The sequence below is a fragment of the Oncorhynchus mykiss genome, chromosome 10 (assembly GCF_013265735.2).
Source record: "Oncorhynchus mykiss isolate Arlee chromosome 10, USDA_OmykA_1.1, whole genome shotgun sequence".
NCBI lineage: Eukaryota > Metazoa > Chordata > Actinopteri > Salmoniformes > Salmonidae > Oncorhynchus > Oncorhynchus mykiss.
Window position 1 is genome coordinate 46,151,557 of NC_048574.1, and position 17,942 is coordinate 46,169,498.

At 43.0% G+C, this 17,942-nt stretch overlaps 2 protein-coding genes across 4 annotated transcripts; one reads left to right on the top strand and one right to left on the bottom strand.

Moving 5' to 3' along the window:
* The first annotated feature begins 123 nt into the window (after nucleotides 1-123).
* Nucleotides 124-10,764, top strand: LOC110534066 (pyruvate dehydrogenase (acetyl-transferring) kinase isozyme 3, mitochondrial). 2 transcript variants are annotated; one of them, XM_021618714.2, is made up of 11 exons: nucleotides 124-452; nucleotides 2,935-3,076; nucleotides 3,207-3,278; nucleotides 3,394-3,578; nucleotides 3,724-3,813; nucleotides 7,877-7,954; nucleotides 8,411-8,487; nucleotides 8,826-8,927; nucleotides 9,011-9,130; nucleotides 9,607-9,720; nucleotides 9,808-10,764. In XM_021618714.2, the coding sequence occupies exons 1-11, from the start codon at nucleotides 350-352 to the stop codon at nucleotides 9,946-9,948; spliced, it is 1,224 nt and encodes a 407-aa protein (XP_021474389.2). In that variant the 5' UTR covers nucleotides 124-349; the 3' UTR covers nucleotides 9,949-10,764. The 2 variants fall into 2 exon arrangements, with proteins under 2 accessions (XP_021474389.2, XP_021474390.2); XM_021618715.2 differs by lacking the exon at nucleotides 8,826-8,927.
* On the bottom strand, nucleotides 10,623-14,823 carry LOC110534067 (choline-phosphate cytidylyltransferase B). Of its 2 annotated transcripts, none has more exons than XM_036990480.1 (8): nucleotides 14,597-14,823; nucleotides 13,648-13,747; nucleotides 13,294-13,407; nucleotides 13,037-13,188; nucleotides 12,719-12,797; nucleotides 12,437-12,579; nucleotides 11,505-11,693; nucleotides 10,623-11,243 (listed from the first exon to the last, which is right to left on the bottom strand). In XM_036990480.1, the coding sequence occupies exons 1-8, from the start codon at nucleotides 14,675-14,677 to the stop codon at nucleotides 11,001-11,003; spliced, it is 1,101 nt and encodes a 366-aa protein (XP_036846375.1). In that variant the 5' UTR covers nucleotides 14,678-14,823; the 3' UTR covers nucleotides 10,623-11,000. The 2 variants fall into 2 exon arrangements, with proteins under 2 accessions (XP_036846375.1, XP_021474392.1); XM_021618717.2 differs by having other exon boundaries at nucleotides 13,294-13,410; nucleotides 14,597-14,822.
* Nucleotides 14,824-17,942: the final 3,119 nt, after the last annotated feature.

Below are 17,942 nucleotides of genomic sequence, written 5' to 3' on the forward strand. Positions count from 1 at the left end.
AGTTACAATGACGTTCCTGCTAGCTAGACGAAAGAGCACTTTGATGCCAACTGCCCCATGGCAAATTTGTATCATTCTGGTGAAGGGAGAGGTTCTGTCAGCCAATAAGGTTGCACGTCCTGCTGTCACGTGGGTCGGAATTAGACACACACACACCGTACTTCCGAATGCATCAATGTAACATGGGGGGCTACTGTCAAAGGAGGGGATATCAGCATGTAACTTGTATTGAGTGTTTATATTTGTCGATGCAAGTAGACAGGGGGTTGTTTGGAAATCGTTCTTATGCCATCAACTGTACTCATATTTATGTGTGTTGACGGTTAGAAAGTGATTACTTGAAGCAATCATGAGGCTGTTCAACTTTCTACTAAAAGATGTAACATCGAAAATAGAATATTATTCGAGGTTCTCTCCCTCGCCGATGTCTATCAAGCAGTTTCTGGACTTTGGTGAGTATAAAAATAAATACTCCAAGAGTTTAAATGTCATGGACACAGGGTTGCCATTTGATTGAAAAAAATAACTGATGGCTTTATTTAACGAACGGGTGTATATGGAAAACGTTTACCATTTCCTAACGGAAGCCAACATAGCCAAACGAGAGTTTATATTGGACTAATTCAAGTAGGTCCCTCTCCGTTTCGTTTGCTTCAGTTTAAGAAACGTTTTTCAACAGAGTCGGCGGAATGAATACACCTCAGGTGTTGTGGTTAGTGTGCGATAAGAACATTACTGTGTTTACGCGATATATGGGACAGCGGCATTTCATATTTAAAACGCGTACTTTCCCAATAATGCCTGAGTGTGGCTTTGATAAACAGTAGATAGTTACATCAGCTGCCACCTCCATTTAAGTAATGTGACATCAGTCTCACAGAGGCCTTGATACATTTCCACTGTCTGTCATTCTAGAGTTTGTATGTTGGTGTAGAGATGGATGGCTTCAGTCTCTCAGTAAGCCACGTGCTCTGTGAGAGTAAGTGTCTTAAGTTTCGAGAACAAACTGTGCCAGCTGAACTGTCTAAGGTCAACCCGAAAGCTCTCTGTCTGTCCACTCGAAACTTTTGGCTCACAGCTGCACAACACTGTTCGTAGCAGCAGCTCATTATAAATAGCTCCATGTCGTTCTGCCTCTCAATATGAACTGGCCACTGACCTATTGCTGCATGTGTGGCAGCCATATTCATAGAGTAACTGGCAATAATATTGGAAGCTCATTTACTGCATTTCTTTACAATAATTTTTAAAAAAAATGCTATTTGCAGAACAGGAAAACACAGCCTTTATCACCTTGGCCGCTGTAGGTTCATTCACCTCAGTCGATCTACAAACACATGGCCTATTAACTATACAATTGTAATGTTATACCTCTGAAAGGGGAGAGTTATGACAAATGATTCACACTGATACATATGACATTTATAGAACTGTATTGTTTGCATTTTGATTACAGATGTTCATGTTATGTTCATATTAAAACACATATTTCTTTCTTTAAGTTCCTAACTTGTTTGATAAGATTAGTACAGATTTTCTTTTCCCAGGGGAATGGGTCCCCCGACCGCAAGTTTTGTAGCCACTGTACTAATCTCTCTCTCTCTCTGCTTGCTTCCTCTCTCTCTTGTCTCCTCTGCTTCCTCTCTCTCTTGTCTCCTCTGCTTCCTCTCTCTCTTGTCTCCTCTGCTTCCTCCTGCATCCATTGCAGCCTGCCTCAGCCTCGCCAATAACAAAGTTATTAGGAGAACTTAGTAGCGTATTATCTGCTAGTGCTGAGAGGCTCTGTTTAATGTTAACCAGATATAAGGATGAAGTAAGAGTAATACTAGCCAGAGACATTCAACGTTGCTGCAATAAAAGCCTCTGGCGGTTGACATGGGCTATCTATAAATGACTCTTTGCCAGTTGTGCACTCATTCTCATAGTCAGTTTTTGTTGGTTTGGGGGATGTTTGTAGATATGGCAAGAGTCCCGCGGCGGTTTTAAAATGTCCTTTTGTCCGGCATCTCACAAACGCACAGTCAGCAGCGTCTTCAGTTGCCTACTTGAGCCGACTGCGAGCTCGGGGAGTTTGTTTCACGTCACAGGCCCACTGCCTGTATTGCGAGAGGACAGAGTTAGATCAAGAATATAAGCGTTGTGATCAACGCTGGGAGCAATATTTAGATTTTGTTTTTCCCAGGTAAGTTGACTGAGCACACGTTCTCATTTACAGCAACGACCTGGGGAATAGGTACAGGTGGATGAATGAGCCAATTGGAAGCTGGGGATAATTAGGTGGCCATGATGGTATGAGGGCCAGATTGGGAATTTAACCAGGACACCAGGGTTAACACCCCTACTCTTACAATAAGTGCCATGGGATCTTTAGTGACCACAGAGAGTCAGAACACCTGTTCAACGTCCCATCCGAAAGACGGCACCCTACGCATGGCAATGTCCCCAATCACTGCCCTGGGGCATTGGGATATTTTATTTTTAGACCAGAGGAAAGAGTGCTTCCTACTGTCCCTCCAACACCACTTCCAGTAGCATCAGGGACTGACCAAGACCAACCCTGCTTAGCTTCAGAAGCAAGCCAGAAGTGGGATGCAGTGTGATAAGCTGCTGACTAAATGTTGACCAGTTCTTAATTTTCAAATTAGAAAACATTGCAGAGGTCCAGGCCTCAGTGTCCTCATATGTACTTATGGCCATGGTCTTGGACTAATACAAACCTCCGTCAGTGGTTTTGTCACAAACCTCCATCAAATGAGGCAGACGTGGGAAGCTCCAAGAATTCAGGTGGTTCTGAGACAGACACTTTGAAAGTTCCAACTGACATGCATGAGAGCTGTTGATATAATCTTGTTTTACAACCTCTGTCCAATGAACACAGCACAAGTATTGGTCTGCTACCAGTCACCAGTTTATTGACCCCATGTTTTTCCACAGGCAGGGAGAATGCATGTGAGAAGACCTCCTACGTGTTCCTGCGCAAGGAGCTTGCGGTGCGGGGGGCCAATACCATGAAGGAAATCAACCTGTTACCCAGTGACCTGCGTATCCAGCCGTCCGTCAAACTGGTGCACAGTTGGTGAGAACCTCTGTCTGTCCCTCTGTGCTGATTCAGGGGTGACTGTGCGCACAGTATTCTGGGATGCATGGTGACATCCGTCTGTGTGTACGCCAGGGTATGACAGCGTGCTGTGGTCTTTGTGTTTCAGGTACATTCAGAGCTTTGAAGAGCTGCTGGATTATGAACACAGGGGTCCGGAGGACAGCCGCACCTTAAGCGAGTGAGTTGACATGTACACAGTCGCACCAGGCACCCACCACATCTTCAGACAGCACTGAGACTTCAGACAGCACTGAGACTTCTGAGAGTCCTCACACCATATTTCTCTGGAACAGCTTTCTAGACACCCTGGTCAAAATCCGTAATAGGCACAATGAAGTGGTCCCCACCATGGCCCAGGGTGTCATAGAGTACAAGCAGAAGTTTGGCTTTGATCCTTTTATCAGCAGCAACGTTCAGTACTTCCTGGATCGCTTTTACACCAACAGGATATCCTTCCGCATGCTCATCAACCAGCACAGTAAGTGACATCACCAGCCAATACAGCTATTTATATATGTGTGTAGAAAATACAAATAAAATAAAATAAAAATAGTGCATGTGTATGACTTGGAGTTTATAGTGGATGTTGATGAGGATCTTGATCAGGTGAGACTTTGTTTCAGCACTCCTTTTTGGTGATGACAGAACCACCTCCCATCCCAAACACATAGGAAGTATTGATCCTACCTGCAATGTCCCTGAGGTGGTGAAAGGTGAGCAGAATACCACTGATCCTAATGTTTGACAAATGGCAACTTTGAGTCAGACTGCATCAGGGCGACATCAGCTTATTCAAACTGTATTCAATAAAGAGTACAGTCCATTCGGGAAAGTATTCAGACCTATTTACTTTTTTGACATTTTGTTACATTACAGCCTTATTTTAAAATGGATTCAATTATTCTACACACAATACCCTATAATGACAAAGCGAAAACAGGTTTATAATGAGCACATTATTATTTATTTTGATTTATTTCACCTTTATTTAACCAGGTAGGCAAGTTGAGAACAAGTTCTCATTTACAATTGCGACCTGGCCAAGATAAAGCAAAGCAGTTTGACACATACAACGACACAGAGTTACACATGGAGTAAAACAAACATACAGTCAATAATACAGTAGAAACAGTCTATATACAATGTGAGCAAATGAGGTGAGATAAGGGAGGTAAAGGCAAAAAAAAGGCCATGGTGGCAAAGTAAATACAATATAGCAAGTAAAACACCGGTGGTAGATTTGCAGTGGAAGAATGTGCAAAGTAGAAATAAAAATAATGGGGTGCAAAGGAGCAAAATAAATAAATAAAATAAAATACATACAGTAGGGAAAGAGGTAGTTGTTTCGGCTAAATTTTAGGTGGGCTATGTACAGGTGCAGTAATCTATGAGCTGCTCTGACAGCTGGTGCTTAAAGCTAGTGAGGGAGATAAGTGTTTCCAGTTTCAGAGATTTTTGTAGTTCGTTCCAGTCATTGGCAGCAGAGAACTGGAAGGAGAGGCGGCCAAAGAAATAATTGGTTTTGGGGGTGACCAGAGAGATTTACCTGCTGGAGCGCGTGCTACAGGTGGGTGATGCTATGGTGACCAGCGAGCTGAAATAAGGGGGGAGGGGGGACAATACCTAGCAGGGTCTTGTAGATTGACATGGAGCCAGTGGGTTTGGCGACGAGTATGAAGCGAGGGCCAGCCAACGAGAGCATACAGGTCACAATGGTGGGTAGTATATGGGGCTTTGGTGACAAAACGGATGGCACTGTGATAGACTGCATCCAATTTGTTAAGTAGGGTATTGGACGCTATTTTGTAAATGACATCGTCGAAGTCGAGGATTGGTAGGATGGTCAGTTTTACAAGGGTAAGTTTGGCAGCATGAGTGAAGGATGATTATGAGCACATTACTTTGAAATACTTTATTTACATAAGTATTCAGACCCTTTTCTATGAGACTGGAATCCACCTGTGGTGAATTCAATTGATTGGACATGATTTGGAAAGGCACAGACCTGTCTATATAAGGTCCCACAGTTGACAGTGCATGTCAGAGCAAAAACTAAGCCATGAGGTCGAAGGAAATGTCCGTAGAGCTCAGAGACAGGATTGTGTCAATTCACAGATCTGGGGAAGGGTACTAACACATTTCTGCAGCATTGAAGGTCCCCAAGAACACAGTGGCCTCTATAATTCTTAAATGGAAGAAGTTTGGAACCACCAAGACTCTTCCTAGAGCTGGCCGCCCGGCCGGCCAAACTGAGCAATCGAGGGAGAAGGGCCTTGGTCAGGGAGGGGACCAAGAACCCGGTGGTCACTCTGACAGAGCTCCAGAGTTCCTCTGTGGAGATTGGAGAACCTTCCAGAAGGACAACCATCTCTGCAGCACTCCACCAATCAGGCCTTTATGGTAGAGTGCCCAGGCGGAAGCCACTTCTCAGTAAAAGGCACATGGCGGCTCGCTTGGAGTTTGCCAAAAGGCGCCTAAAGGACTCTGACCATGAGAAACAATATTTTCTGGTCTGATGAAACCAAAATGAATCTCTTTGGCCTGAATGCCAAGCGTCACGTCTGGAGGAAACCCGGCACCATCCCTACGGGGAAGCATGGTGGTGGCAGCATCATGCTGTGGGGATGTTATTCAGCGGCAGGGACTGGGAGACTAGTCAGGATCGAGGGAATGATAAACGGAGCAAAATACAGAGAGATCCCCGATGAAAAACTGTTCCAGAGCGCTGAGGACCTCAGACTGGGGCAACAGTTCACCTTCCAACAGGACAACGACCCTAAGCACACAGCCAAGACAACGCAGGAGTGGCTTCGGGACAAGTCTCTGAATGTCCTTGAGTGGCCCAGCCAAACTCCGAACTTGAAACCGATCGAACATCTCTGGAGAGACCTGAAAATAGCTGTGTAGTGACGCTCCCCATCCAATCTGACAGAGCTTGAGTGGATCTGTAGAGGAGAATGGGGAAAAACTCCCTAAATACAGGTGTGCCAAGCTTGTAGTTTCATACACAAGAAGACTCTAAAAACCTTATTTTGCTTTGTCATTATGGGGTATTGTGTGTAGATTGATGAGAAAAGCAACAACAATTGAATCCATTTTAGAATAAGGCTGTACCGTAACAATATGTGGAAAAAGTCAAGGGGTCTGAATTCTTTCAGAATGCACTGTATGTGAAGAGATTCTTTCCAAAACGCTATATCCACACATTTTTTACACTTGTGTTTTTTCATCAGATATGATTGCTTTTGGGTACCTTCATGTGGAGTGGGTAACGGGTGCGCTATCTCAATTTATTAGCTGGGTGCTCTGCCTTATGTGGCAATGGCTTCAAATTAAATCTCAGGTTCAAGAACATTGGGAAACGGTGGAACTCCCCAAAAATATTTCATTTTATTTTAGTCCTGGTAGGCTAACGCATTTTGGCAGTTATGCTTTCATCAGAGCATCAAGAGATGTGCCAAAGACATCGTTTTTTTATGCAGGTGCCCAGGTGATCCTTACAGTTGCCTACAACTGTGAGATGGCGGTGCATAGCGGTACTCAAATTATTAGTCAAACAAACAATTGTTACAATATACTCTACATACAAATACACAGATCATTAGAATAAACTTGAAAAATTGCATTTAGGTATCATGATGACGTAGGAAATTTGAGATATTTTAGCGCAATTAATTACTTCCTAGTACACAATAAAGCCTACAAAAATAGATGATTTTGGGGTATGAATTATATTTTTAGGCAGAAAGATTGTGATTGAATGTATGAAAATATAGCCTACATGAGCATACAAATGACAGCGCAGCCATATACACAAGAATAGTCTGAATGAGAAATAATTGTTTAGACCAAGAGGATGCATGGTGTTTAACCTATCAATCCAAAACATCTCTCGTTGTGAGAGCCTTTTAGGGACCTTGCCAACTCTGATTAACCTGTTCCATGCCCACAAAGCACAAAGAGGACAATGGGCCGTGTTTGGCTTCTAAGTAGTGTTTTGCCAAAGCATGTTTAATATTGCCCGTGCTGATCCCTGTTTTGTGTTCAGATATTCTTATTTGGAAATATCTTTCTGTTTGGCCCACATAGGCTTTACAGTCACTTAAGCATATACACAATGTTACAATTGTTGAACTGTCTCTGGTAGAACTCTCGGCCTGTTAAGAGGGTGCGTGAAGTATTTACTGTTTGCCGTGTTGTTACATTGAGCACATCGTCCACACTTCTAGTTCCCTTGTAGCGATAACCAGTTTGTATGGTCAGGCTTCGGGATAGAATGGACCAGCATGTCCCTGATTGTGCATGTCTGTACGAGAAGAGAGGGGGACTTTCCACCAGGCTCTGTTTGTAGAATAGCCCAGTGCACACCAGTCGGGATAATGATTTTGAGATGTCGCGGATGATTACTATTGAAATGGAGGACACCTTCGTGTGTGTACAATATTATTCATCTTAAGATGAATGTTCTTACTGCAAGACACTCTGGATAAAGGCATCTGCTAACTGACAAAAATGGCAAATGTTTTACATACAGATCTCGTATTTCTGTATTGAATTATTATTATTTTTGATTGTATTTAAATACCGATATCACAAATGTATAACTTGTGCATTTCTATATATCTTTTTTGGTTTGTTTTTTTGTTACGTCTGACTGTGTAAAACCTAGCTCTACTGCTTTTTTTTCTCTGAAAGTGAGGCGGAGATTAGGTCAAAGTTGAACACAGTGCCACATAACATTAATCCTCTGTGCCTCTATGCTACTGTCTTTTACAGATGCTTATGAGACCGCTAAGATGCTCTGTGAGCAGTACTACTTGGTCGCCCCTGAGCTGAACATAGAAGAGTACAATTGTAAGTTGAAATGTAATTAAACACACTGAGCCACCTGTGTATGCATTATAAAAGAGGAATAGCCGTCTATCGATTTATAAGCTGTTGTACGGAGCCATTCGCTTACATGAAGGCTGGTAAGCATGTCTATAATGCAATATTGGTGGGATAGAAGGCACTGGCGCTTAGATTGTAAACGTCTGAGTATGCGCTAAGCTCTTGGTTAGGATATGGCAGGTTTATTAGCTGCAATGGAAAAAGTCATCTGGAATGGAAAGTTGGCCTCATCTCAGAGTTTCCCGTTGGCTCCTGTCCGAACCTGCAAATGTAAACAGAGGAGACGCAGCAGATCCAATGGAAATCTATTTTCGTGTGATATTACGTGAAACATGACTACTGTAATATGTGAACAGAGAACGATTGATACATATTGATTGCCTTTATTTCACATTAACATTTACATGTCTCTTTCCTCAGCCAAGGCCCCTTCGAAGGCTATCCAGGTGGTTTATGTTCCATCTCACCTGTTCCATATGCTGTTTGAGCTCTTCAAGGTGACTGGCATTTATGTTGCACTGAACGAAAGCTTCTCTAGGCTATCAATTAACTGGTCCTAATTTGTAGTGTACGGTGCATTCGGAAAGTATTTAGACCCCTTGACTTCTTCAACATTTTGTTACGTTACAGTCTTATTCTAAAATAGATGAACTTGTTTTAGAATAAGGCTGTAACGTAACAAAATGTTGAAAAAGTCAAGGGGTCTGAATACTTCCCGAATGCACTGTAGGTGTGTAACATGTATGTGTGTATCATCGTTGGTTGTATCCTGTTGTATTTAAACGTTCCAACTGAGTTATGTGTATTCATGAATGTTTATTGAATGACTATGTAGAATTCGATGCGGGCCACAGTGGAGCTCCATGAGAACAGTAGTGCTGGACTCCCCCAAGTGAAGGCCATGGTGACGCTTGGAAAGGAAGACCTCTCTATCAAGGTCTGTTACTGGCACGGACACCGGTCTGGTGTTTTTAGATGACCTCATCATGGTTCTCACACACACCTGTCCTCTCCCCTCAGATCAGTGACAGAGGAGGGGGCGTGCCCCTCAGGAAGATTGACAAGCTCTTTAGCTACATGTACTCCACTGCGCCCACCCCGAGCCTTGAACCAGGAAATGGAACTCAGGCTGCACCACTGGTAACACGTCCCAAATAGGTGTATAGAGAATTTTTTGGGGTTTACAAGCATCATGTTCGAGTGATGCACGTGCGCCCCGGCACCAAAAAGTGCTGTAGCAAGATAGCGAACACTGATGCCGGGACCTTGACAAACTTAACAGGGAGTGAGTGATGACAATGAAAACAGACCAGACGGATGGCTATAGCTATCTATATTCAACAAGCATATTATTCTTCTGGCTTTATCCAGCTCTATTTGTGATATTTGACCTTGCTTCGCTGGCTCGGCAATCAATCCTCTGGTGACATAGCGACGTTATAGACGATAACCATCTGATAACGTGTTTGTTAACAAGCACAGGCTGCATTTGAAGTTGCGTGTTATCGTATCCACTGCTAGTAGAAAAGAGCTGGTTTCTGACGAGGAACTGCGCATGCAACTTTTCATTGACCCGCAGTTTGGAGTATGAACCACTCTTTCTTCTCCGTCCTTAGGCTGGCTTTGGGTATGGTCTCCCCATTTCTCGACTCTATGCACGTTACTTCCAAGGAGACCTGAACCTCTACTCCATGGAGGGGGTGGGTACAGACGCTGTCATCTATCTGAAGGTGCGTTAAGGACTTGCGTTTAGTTAAGTAGCATATTGTCGTTATCATCTGGCTGTGGTTTCATATTTGTTTCTCACTGACCTCCAGGCTCTGTCCAGCGAGTCCTTTGAGCGTCTCCCCGTCTTCAACAAGTCAGCGTGGAGACATTACCAGACTGGTCCTGAGGCAGATGACTGGAGCAACCCTAGCAGTGACCCACGTGATGCAGCCAAGTACAAGATCAAATAACTCTTGAGTCTGGCCCTCAGGCAATGCTGCATGCCACAGGTCATGTCTAGTCACATGACAGACACATTAAGTTACCTTCCACTCCTACAGTGAAGCACAGAACTAAAGCACAGCACTGACTGAAATATTGTCTCAACGGGTAACATATTTATTTCCATCAGGCAGGTAAAGCCAAAACACAGTTTTAATCCTTTATTTCCTTGTTTGCTGGTATGTTATTATTGACCACAGTTTCCATGGTAGCAGATTGCGATTGGTGACCTCCTCCGTCAGATAGCGTGACTCTGTTATTAGGTTTAATAAGTGTCACGTGGGAGTGACACCACGGGAAATAATGTACTTTTTCCCTTAATGCAAATAATGGCCTAGCGTAACAGTATACTGTGTGAAACAAGAATATTAGTTTATCATTTTATGGCAGTGTGCAATGGTTTTCAATAGATTAACCCAGTGGGCATTTTCCCAGCTTAGAAAAAGGGATTAGGTTAGTATGTATGTGTTTGTGACATGAAATGTTACTCGGATGCATGATGATGCAATTTGGTACTGTAAGTTATTAAGAGATTATAATAACTTTGGATGCTTATGAAATTGCATGGAACAATATCTAAATCATTTGAGACATATCTTACTTTAGATTACTTAATTGCATGACAAAAAAATACTCTCAGAAATGATTGTTTTGTATTTAATATTAAAAAGAAAATGTCCGAAATGTTTTGTTTTTACTGCATATCATAGACAACTGAATGCAAATTTGAGCGTTTCACTAAGTATTTCTAAAGAAAAAATAAAGCCTGGTTGATGCAAAATGGAGACAGTGAAAAAGTGGTATAATTTGTATGTTTTTGTGTGGTACAGGAATCAGAAGTGAGAATGGAGTGAGTCAACTGATTGAGATACCACAGTGCATTCAGTTACCTTAACATACACAATCAAATAACACAAATATGGTAAACTGTGGGCGACATCTTACATACACGAAGTGCACAAAGTAACCATGTACACTGAGTGTTTGTGTCTGTGTTTGTTTGGGAATGACAGTGCCATCTCTACTCGTCATCCCCGAGGAAGGTTAAGGGATAGGCAGAGGCACCCTTGCGAGAGGAAGGGGAGGTGGGAGTGGAACGGGGAGAACGAGGGGATCGGGAGGAAGGGGATGTGGGAGAGGAGGGGGGCGATGGGGAGCGCCCTCTAGTGGGGCTGCTGCTGGGGGAGCCACGGGGCGAGGCAACGGGTGACGCGTAGGGTGACAGGGCCTGGAGCATGCGCCCACTCTGCTCCTGGATCACATGCTGCTCAGAGAGGGAGAGAGAGAAACAGAGAGAAAGAGCAGGACAGGGAGAGAGAGAGAGAGGGCGAGACAAAGAGAGGGAGTGAGAGTGAATTAATCATTTTTTTAATTGTTTGTCCAACTAAGTGTTGCTTTACTAAGCTACTTGTTCATAATGAGTGGTCACTTGCGTAGAGGAATGAGATCAATACTAACTATCTTCCCCTATTGACCGTTAACACTTCCTACTATAGTATCTATTGTGGGCTAAAGGTAAACTCACCCACGCTCCTTCTGGACCAAACAACTCCAGGAAATTCCCAATGAACTCCCGTGACTTCTCCTCCCACTTCTGGATGAGGTCATGGCTCTTCTCCTCCACCTTGAACACAAAGTGCTTGGACTTCTCCTCCACTGTCTTCACCGTCTCCTTCATACGATCCACCTGGTTCTGCAGACGGATTTTCTTCTCCTGCAGAATAAATCACATGTGTAGACGTTACTTGAAATGCTTACGCATGAGCCCATTCCCAACAATGCAGAGATAGAAAGTAAGACAAGTATTTGCTAAAAAAAAAAGAAGGAAATAGTAACACAATAACAACAATATACAAAGAGTACCAGTACTGAGTCAATGTGCAGGGGTACGAGGTAGTTGAGGTAATACAGTATGTTCATGTAGGTAGGGGTAAAAGTGACTAGGCAATCAGGATAGATAATAAACACAGTAGCAGCAGTGTATGTGAAGTGTGAAAGTGTGTCTATGTGTGAGTGTGTGTGTGCGTAGCTTCAATATACATGTGTGTGTGTGTGTGTTGGAGTGTCAGTGTATTACAGTATGTGTAAGTGTGTGGGTAGAGTAGTGAGTGTGCATAGAGACAGTGCAAGAGAGTCAGTGCAAATAGTAAAGTCAATGTAAATAGTCAGGGTGGCCATTTGATGAACTGTTCAGCAGTCTTATGGCTTGGGGGTTGAAGCTGTTCAGGAACCTTTTGGTCCCAGACTTGGCACTCCGGTACCGTTTGCCGTGCGATAGCAGAGAGAACAGCCTATGACAAGTCAAGTGGTCGGCTATAAGGCATCTTCTGTTTATCAACCACAACCACCTACACTGTAACAACCATTTCACTTCCTCAAATACAAATGATTGTAACAAATGGTCATTCCGACTTAATTAATTGTTCGAAGTTAATTAGGTGCTTAGGTCATTCATACCCTGATGAAGCTAACGTTGAGGTCTCTGGCTGTGTAGCCTCTCTGCAGGTTGCGTCGGACATAAAGGTCATAGTCTCTCACTATCCTGGTGATGAGGTCGGATGTAGAGATGCCGTCTGTCCTCTGTGTGGCCACAAACATCCCTGAGACCCAACAGAGAGAACACAGCTCAGCCAAGATGGCACAGGTTAGAGAATAGGCGGTAGGTAGCTCAGCAAACACACAGAGACACAATCTCAAATGGCTACAAGTTCATGTCTGTTTCAGAGCAGATTTGTTTACCTGCTTCCTTGATGTGTTTGTAGACATCCTCTGATCCTGCAGAGGTGTATGGGATATCATCATGGGCCACGAAGTCAATCTGGTGAAATCCCAGAAAAGCACTAAAATGATTTCATGTGGATCAAAGGGACATGGGCTACGTACATCTGTATCAGATTTTAGGACGGATCAAATCAAATATATTTATGAAGCCCTTTTACATCAGCAGATGTCACAAAGTGCTTACACAGACACCCAAGCCTAAAACCCAGAACCGCAAGCAATGCAGATGGTTTGTAATATTGAGTGGTGAACTGTATATGACCCAGAAGTGCTGACCTTATGTTTCTTCAGGAAGTCAGGGCTGAGGGTCCAGGGAGCGTCCCGTACCACCTCATCCACATAGCGACAGTGTATCAGGGCTTCGTAGCGCTCTGACTCTGTCATCACCGTGTAGCCCTTATACTTGTGTGTGAGTTCATCACTGCAGACTGCAAGGACAGACACACAATGACATGCTCTCTGTGTGTGGTTTATGTACACGCGTGTTTGTGCAGTCTTTGAAAGGCACTTGAGATTCAAAATATATTTTTTACCTCCCACTATGAGATGTGTGTTGGGGAACAAGTTCTTCGCTTGCATCAGAGCACGCGCGTGTCCAGAGTGGAAGAGGTCGAAGATCCCATCGGCATAGACTCGCACTGGCCGGACTGCTACAAGAAAAGCAAAAACAATTACTTTATCTACGTCTCGCTGCGTTCTCCTTGTCTCACCTCTCACGTTCACATCCCTCTCTCTCTCTCTCTCTCTCTCTCGACTGGCCCTTATCTCTTCTCTTCCGATGCCCATCCTTCAATAGCCCCAGTGAGGATTGATAAAACTGGTGGTGAAACTGACCTATGATCAGTCTGACTGGTCTGTGATTGGTCTGACCTGTAATGAAGACTGACCTGGAGTGCCTCTCTTGGCCTGGGCGATGGTCATCTTTTCATGAGGAACTTCTGACTCATATCCTGTTTTCTTGGCAAATAATGCTGGCTCCCTCAGAGTCTGAGATGACACAGAAAGAGTTAACCTACCTCATGGGAGGGGATATCGGTACATAGATGATTTGGGGATAATAAATACTCTATGAGTAAAGTATTTTATGTTTACAGTGAACGCAATCATCGGGGCTGTGATAAGTGTTTGGATATGAGAGGGATTTCTGGCTTCATTAGAGTTTATATCTGCATGTGAGGGCTAGTGGGTGTGTATATGGTTGCTAGCAATTATCTGTAGAGTTGTCAGTACACTTTGAACTCTGAACTGTTTGACATCTGCCCATGATTTAAGAATTGACTTCAACCCATTCGGAATAAATTATTTTAATTGAAGGTAGAGATCAATATACCATGCGAAGAGCTATACCACAATGCTTTAACGTTACGACATTTACAACAGTGACAGTACCATGACATTTACTGAGGAATCGTTTGTAGCTGACTATGTTATACAATACACTGGAGAACAGAGTCAGGTATAGCCTACCTTCGACGCATGCCCTCCCATACTGTACACAGTTTCACTGAAGCGTACAATAAGATTATATTACACAATACTTATTTCCAGAGCAACATAATAATTGACTGTTGTTGGCGTCACTAGGCTATGGTCTGTTTACTAGTAATGATAGATCAAATGTAGAATTATAGAAAATGCAACATTTGCTGAGTCAGCAATGCTGGCTGCATATAGGGTTTGTCATTGAGAATGAAGTACTGAAAAATAGGCTCAAAATGTGGATCAGTAGTCTCTGACAATAAATCACCTCAGACCTGGCAGAGATTAGACATTATATGCTACATTTTTGGGGGGAATTAACCGTTTGATAAGCCTCCTAAAGGTAGTCTAACTCACCTTGCGTGGTCCCCCACTGCATTGCTGTTGGGGCCGGTGTGGTCCGCTGTTGGCTCTGGAGCCACGTCTCCTTCCCACCATGCTGGATGTTCTGTTGCCTTGTGCGCCTGTCGACTGGCGCCTCGTCCGCTTGCTCGTACTCCAAGCCTGTCAGTGCTGCACTCCTGCAATCTATGAGGGACTTTGAAAGTTTGCATGTTGCTGGCTGGTCTGACCCCGGTGATAAGAAAATCTCATGTGCAAAGTTCAAGGAAAAGAGTAGTTGATACTTCAGGCTTTGTGGAGGAAAGGAGGTGGGTCGAGGGTTCCCCACGTAGGCCTAAACAGACATTTACAATCTGACTGCCCTCTTGTTTTTTTGGTCTAAGCTTATAAATGATATGTAAATGTGGTCATGCTGTTATGAACTTTCTTACACTTGTAAAGTAATCAATAGCCTTATTATTGGCGTGTCTACTGGAAACAGATGTTCAACTTGGTCTCGTGGGATAATATCATTTTATTTTTAACGTGATATTTCCGAGTTTCATGAATAGAAACGGCTCCCAAAAATGATCTGGCTGGGGCGACCTTTGGACCCAGACATAGTAGTGGGACAAGCTGTTCCAGTGGGTCAAGAGGAAGCTTAAAGTTGCCTATCTATGTGCTCCACTGCAATGTTTACTGAAAGCTCAATCAATCAAGCAAACGTCATTAATGGCCCACACGACACATCTGTGACTGTCATTCAGCTTGATCATGATTCCCAAATCACCCCATGGACATTGACACTATGCCCTTATGCCTGAATCAGCCCATGGACATTTGGACTATAACATAAGACTGTATTATCCCACTGAGCTATAGGCTAGGCCTTCCCTTGCAAAAATACACATGACAAATGAGAAATTTTTGTAAATATAAATGTACATTGCTTAGCCTAAAAACATGGTTAAAACTATCATTTGAATATCATGGACGGTCAGTCTCTGCATCCGTAGTGTAGTCTATGGATTTAAGAGTGGTTGCACTTCTCTAGTCCCATCCCTCAGCTTTTTACCGAAACTGTGGCGGGGAGACCCATTTGTTAATGTTTCAATTAAGGACGGCAGCTTGAAACACCTTTAATAGAGTCATAGGGTTATTAGAATGGTGGAATCTAGTGCTTGAGTTACTTTTATGCCATTAATATCAGGCAAATCTTCTGAAGTCGAGATCAACATTATTAGTATTGCAAACCAAAATAATTATATTGAATGCAAAACATAAACCCAAAAGAATTGATAGCAAAACTAACTATTGCAAGAGCAAATTAATTATGAATGGATCCCATTTTATGATACTCAATTAAATAAAACTACTCCCTCTTTCCTGTCTTTGGTTGTGTTACATTGGCCTTTGCTTTTGCTGCCTTTTATCCAGTTGCAAGTTTGTTTGTTCCAGTACCCTGCACCCCACTTCTGGTTTGCCTCTGTAGATAAGCACTGTTGATCCTGGATGGGAGGATGAGGACCAGACATAGTTGGAAGTGGTGAATTTTTTATTTTAAAAAAAATCACGTTATTTATTCACAGGGGTGTTCGTTCACGTGTCTGAAAAACGTGATTTTTTTAAAATGTTTTTTTTTTGTTGTAAGGGTGAACTCGAGGAGCAAGATTGGGGATAGCCTGATGATCTGAAAATAATATTTGAGTGGTAGCAAATCATTGGCAATTGGGAGAAGTATAAAGAACTGTTACCCAAAGCCTTTGTTTTGACCTACTCTCCGCAACAGATTTGTGGTCAATTACATTTCTGTTGTTAAGCATGCTATTTATCAGTAAAGACTTTCAGCTGTTCAGACTATTGTTTAGGATGGATGGGTATGTGAAATCAGAAAAGTATGTCATGGAGGTAGACATTTTGTGTCCTGCGCCCCATCATGCTGTAATACGCATCATGACGTCATACTTTTGCTTGAGAGTTTGTAATTCAGTGTTTATGAGACGTTGATAAAATAACAGTTTCTGCAAAGTGCAGACCATATTATGTATCTGTCACAGTTAAGCGCACTATTCGCTGTGTTGAATTAAATGTGCCAGTTCCAAACGTAAATCGTGTTTTATTCCATTGGAGTTTCAAACCAGTGGAGGGCAGTAGAGTACTAGTTTATAGCGCTGCAAAAAAATGCCTTTCCAAAATATTGTGCCGACTGCGCATTGGAAAGACTGGCTGAATGCTCATTGAGACTGGATTAACATTCATTGAAAGTTGAAATCTTAAGATCTCAGAAAATACATACTGATAGGTAATGAAATAAAGCAACTGGTAAGAGGTCCTGACCATTTGCGCTCGTCCCTGCTGCTGACATAACCGGGTTGTCAGTCAGTCTTGGGGTCTGTGGGGGTGACGTCACACCAGTGAACACCTGTTCTGTCGGGGGGGGGGGGCATGCGCTAATACCATGAAGAATCCTTTTATCTGCTCTATTGGGTTGGGGGGCCCTGAGAGGGAGGAACGGGGGTGTCAAACAGCTGCGCGTGTCTCCTTGATTAATAGATGGCTTATGGGGGGACAGACAGTACTGGGGCTGTTGCGCTGGGATCAAATGGGACAAATCAAGTGCTCTGGGCCTCATTATGTGACTCATTTGGAACGCTACTGGTCACCCTCTGTTAGTTCAGTGTTCTCAGCAAAGCGTTCTGTGGTGTTATCAGATACATAGAAATGAACACTGTCCATCTTTCCCAGCTTTCCCAATTATCAGCTTAGCACTCAAATCAACAAATTATGTTACCTTAACAGCCATTTAGCTAGTGTTCTGCAAGGATACCAAATAAAATTATATTAACCTTTTACTGCAATGGGATAAATCAGGGTCACAATCTACTTGAAAGAAAATAATACAACTCACACACATGGTTATGGGCAAGAAAATATAGATATTTTGAGTTTGCATCCCAATATTACACTTTATAGACATCACAGAAGACTGAAATATAACAAAACCGTTTGACATGGAAACACCAGATTTTCTGCAGTTTAAAAAATAATCATGTTTATTAATTATGAAATGATAAAAAAGATTAATAACATTCCAACCACGAGGCCACTAGGTCATTTGACTGCAAGAAAGGGCTACTAGGATATATCTTAACCAATTAATAGCCACTGCTCAATGAGATGATTGAATGGGTCCACTCCTCCACAGTGTCCCCGCAATACCCCATCCTGACATACAATAGTCACGGAGAGGTAGTCACGACAGGACCTTTCTTGAGAAATGTGAAACTTCCAAAACTAGACAGTACCCAGCCGCCTAGCTCTCAGCGATGGTTCTCATGTATCGGCCAGCCTTGTTCACGGTATGACTTAATGGCTCCTGGGG

Excerpts from the sequence above, each read along its gene's own strand:
- LOC110534066 (XM_021618714.2), top strand. The coding sequence starts at position 350 with ATGAGGCTGTTCAACTTTCTACTAAAAGATGTAACATCGAAAATAGAA. Across the intron at positions 3,579-3,723 it reads CATGCTCATCAACCAGCACA|CACTCCTTTTTGGTGATGAC; the intron begins GTAAGTGACATC and ends ACTTTGTTTCAG. Across the intron at positions 9,721-9,807 it reads ACGCTGTCATCTATCTGAAG|GCTCTGTCCAGCGAGTCCTT; the intron begins GTGCGTTAAGGA and ends ACTGACCTCCAG.
- LOC110534067 (XM_021618717.2), bottom strand. The coding sequence starts at position 14,677 with ATGGTGGGAAGGAGACGTGGCTCCAGAGCCAACAGCGGACCACACCGG. Across the intron at positions 13,748-14,596 it reads GCAGTGGGGGACCACGCAAG|ACTCTGAGGGAGCCAGCATT; the intron begins GTGAGTTAGACT and ends GTGTCATCTCAG. Across the intron at positions 12,798-13,036 it reads ACTTCCTGAAGAAACATAAG|ATTGACTTCGTGGCCCATGA; the intron begins GTCAGCACTTCT and ends GGATTTCACCAG.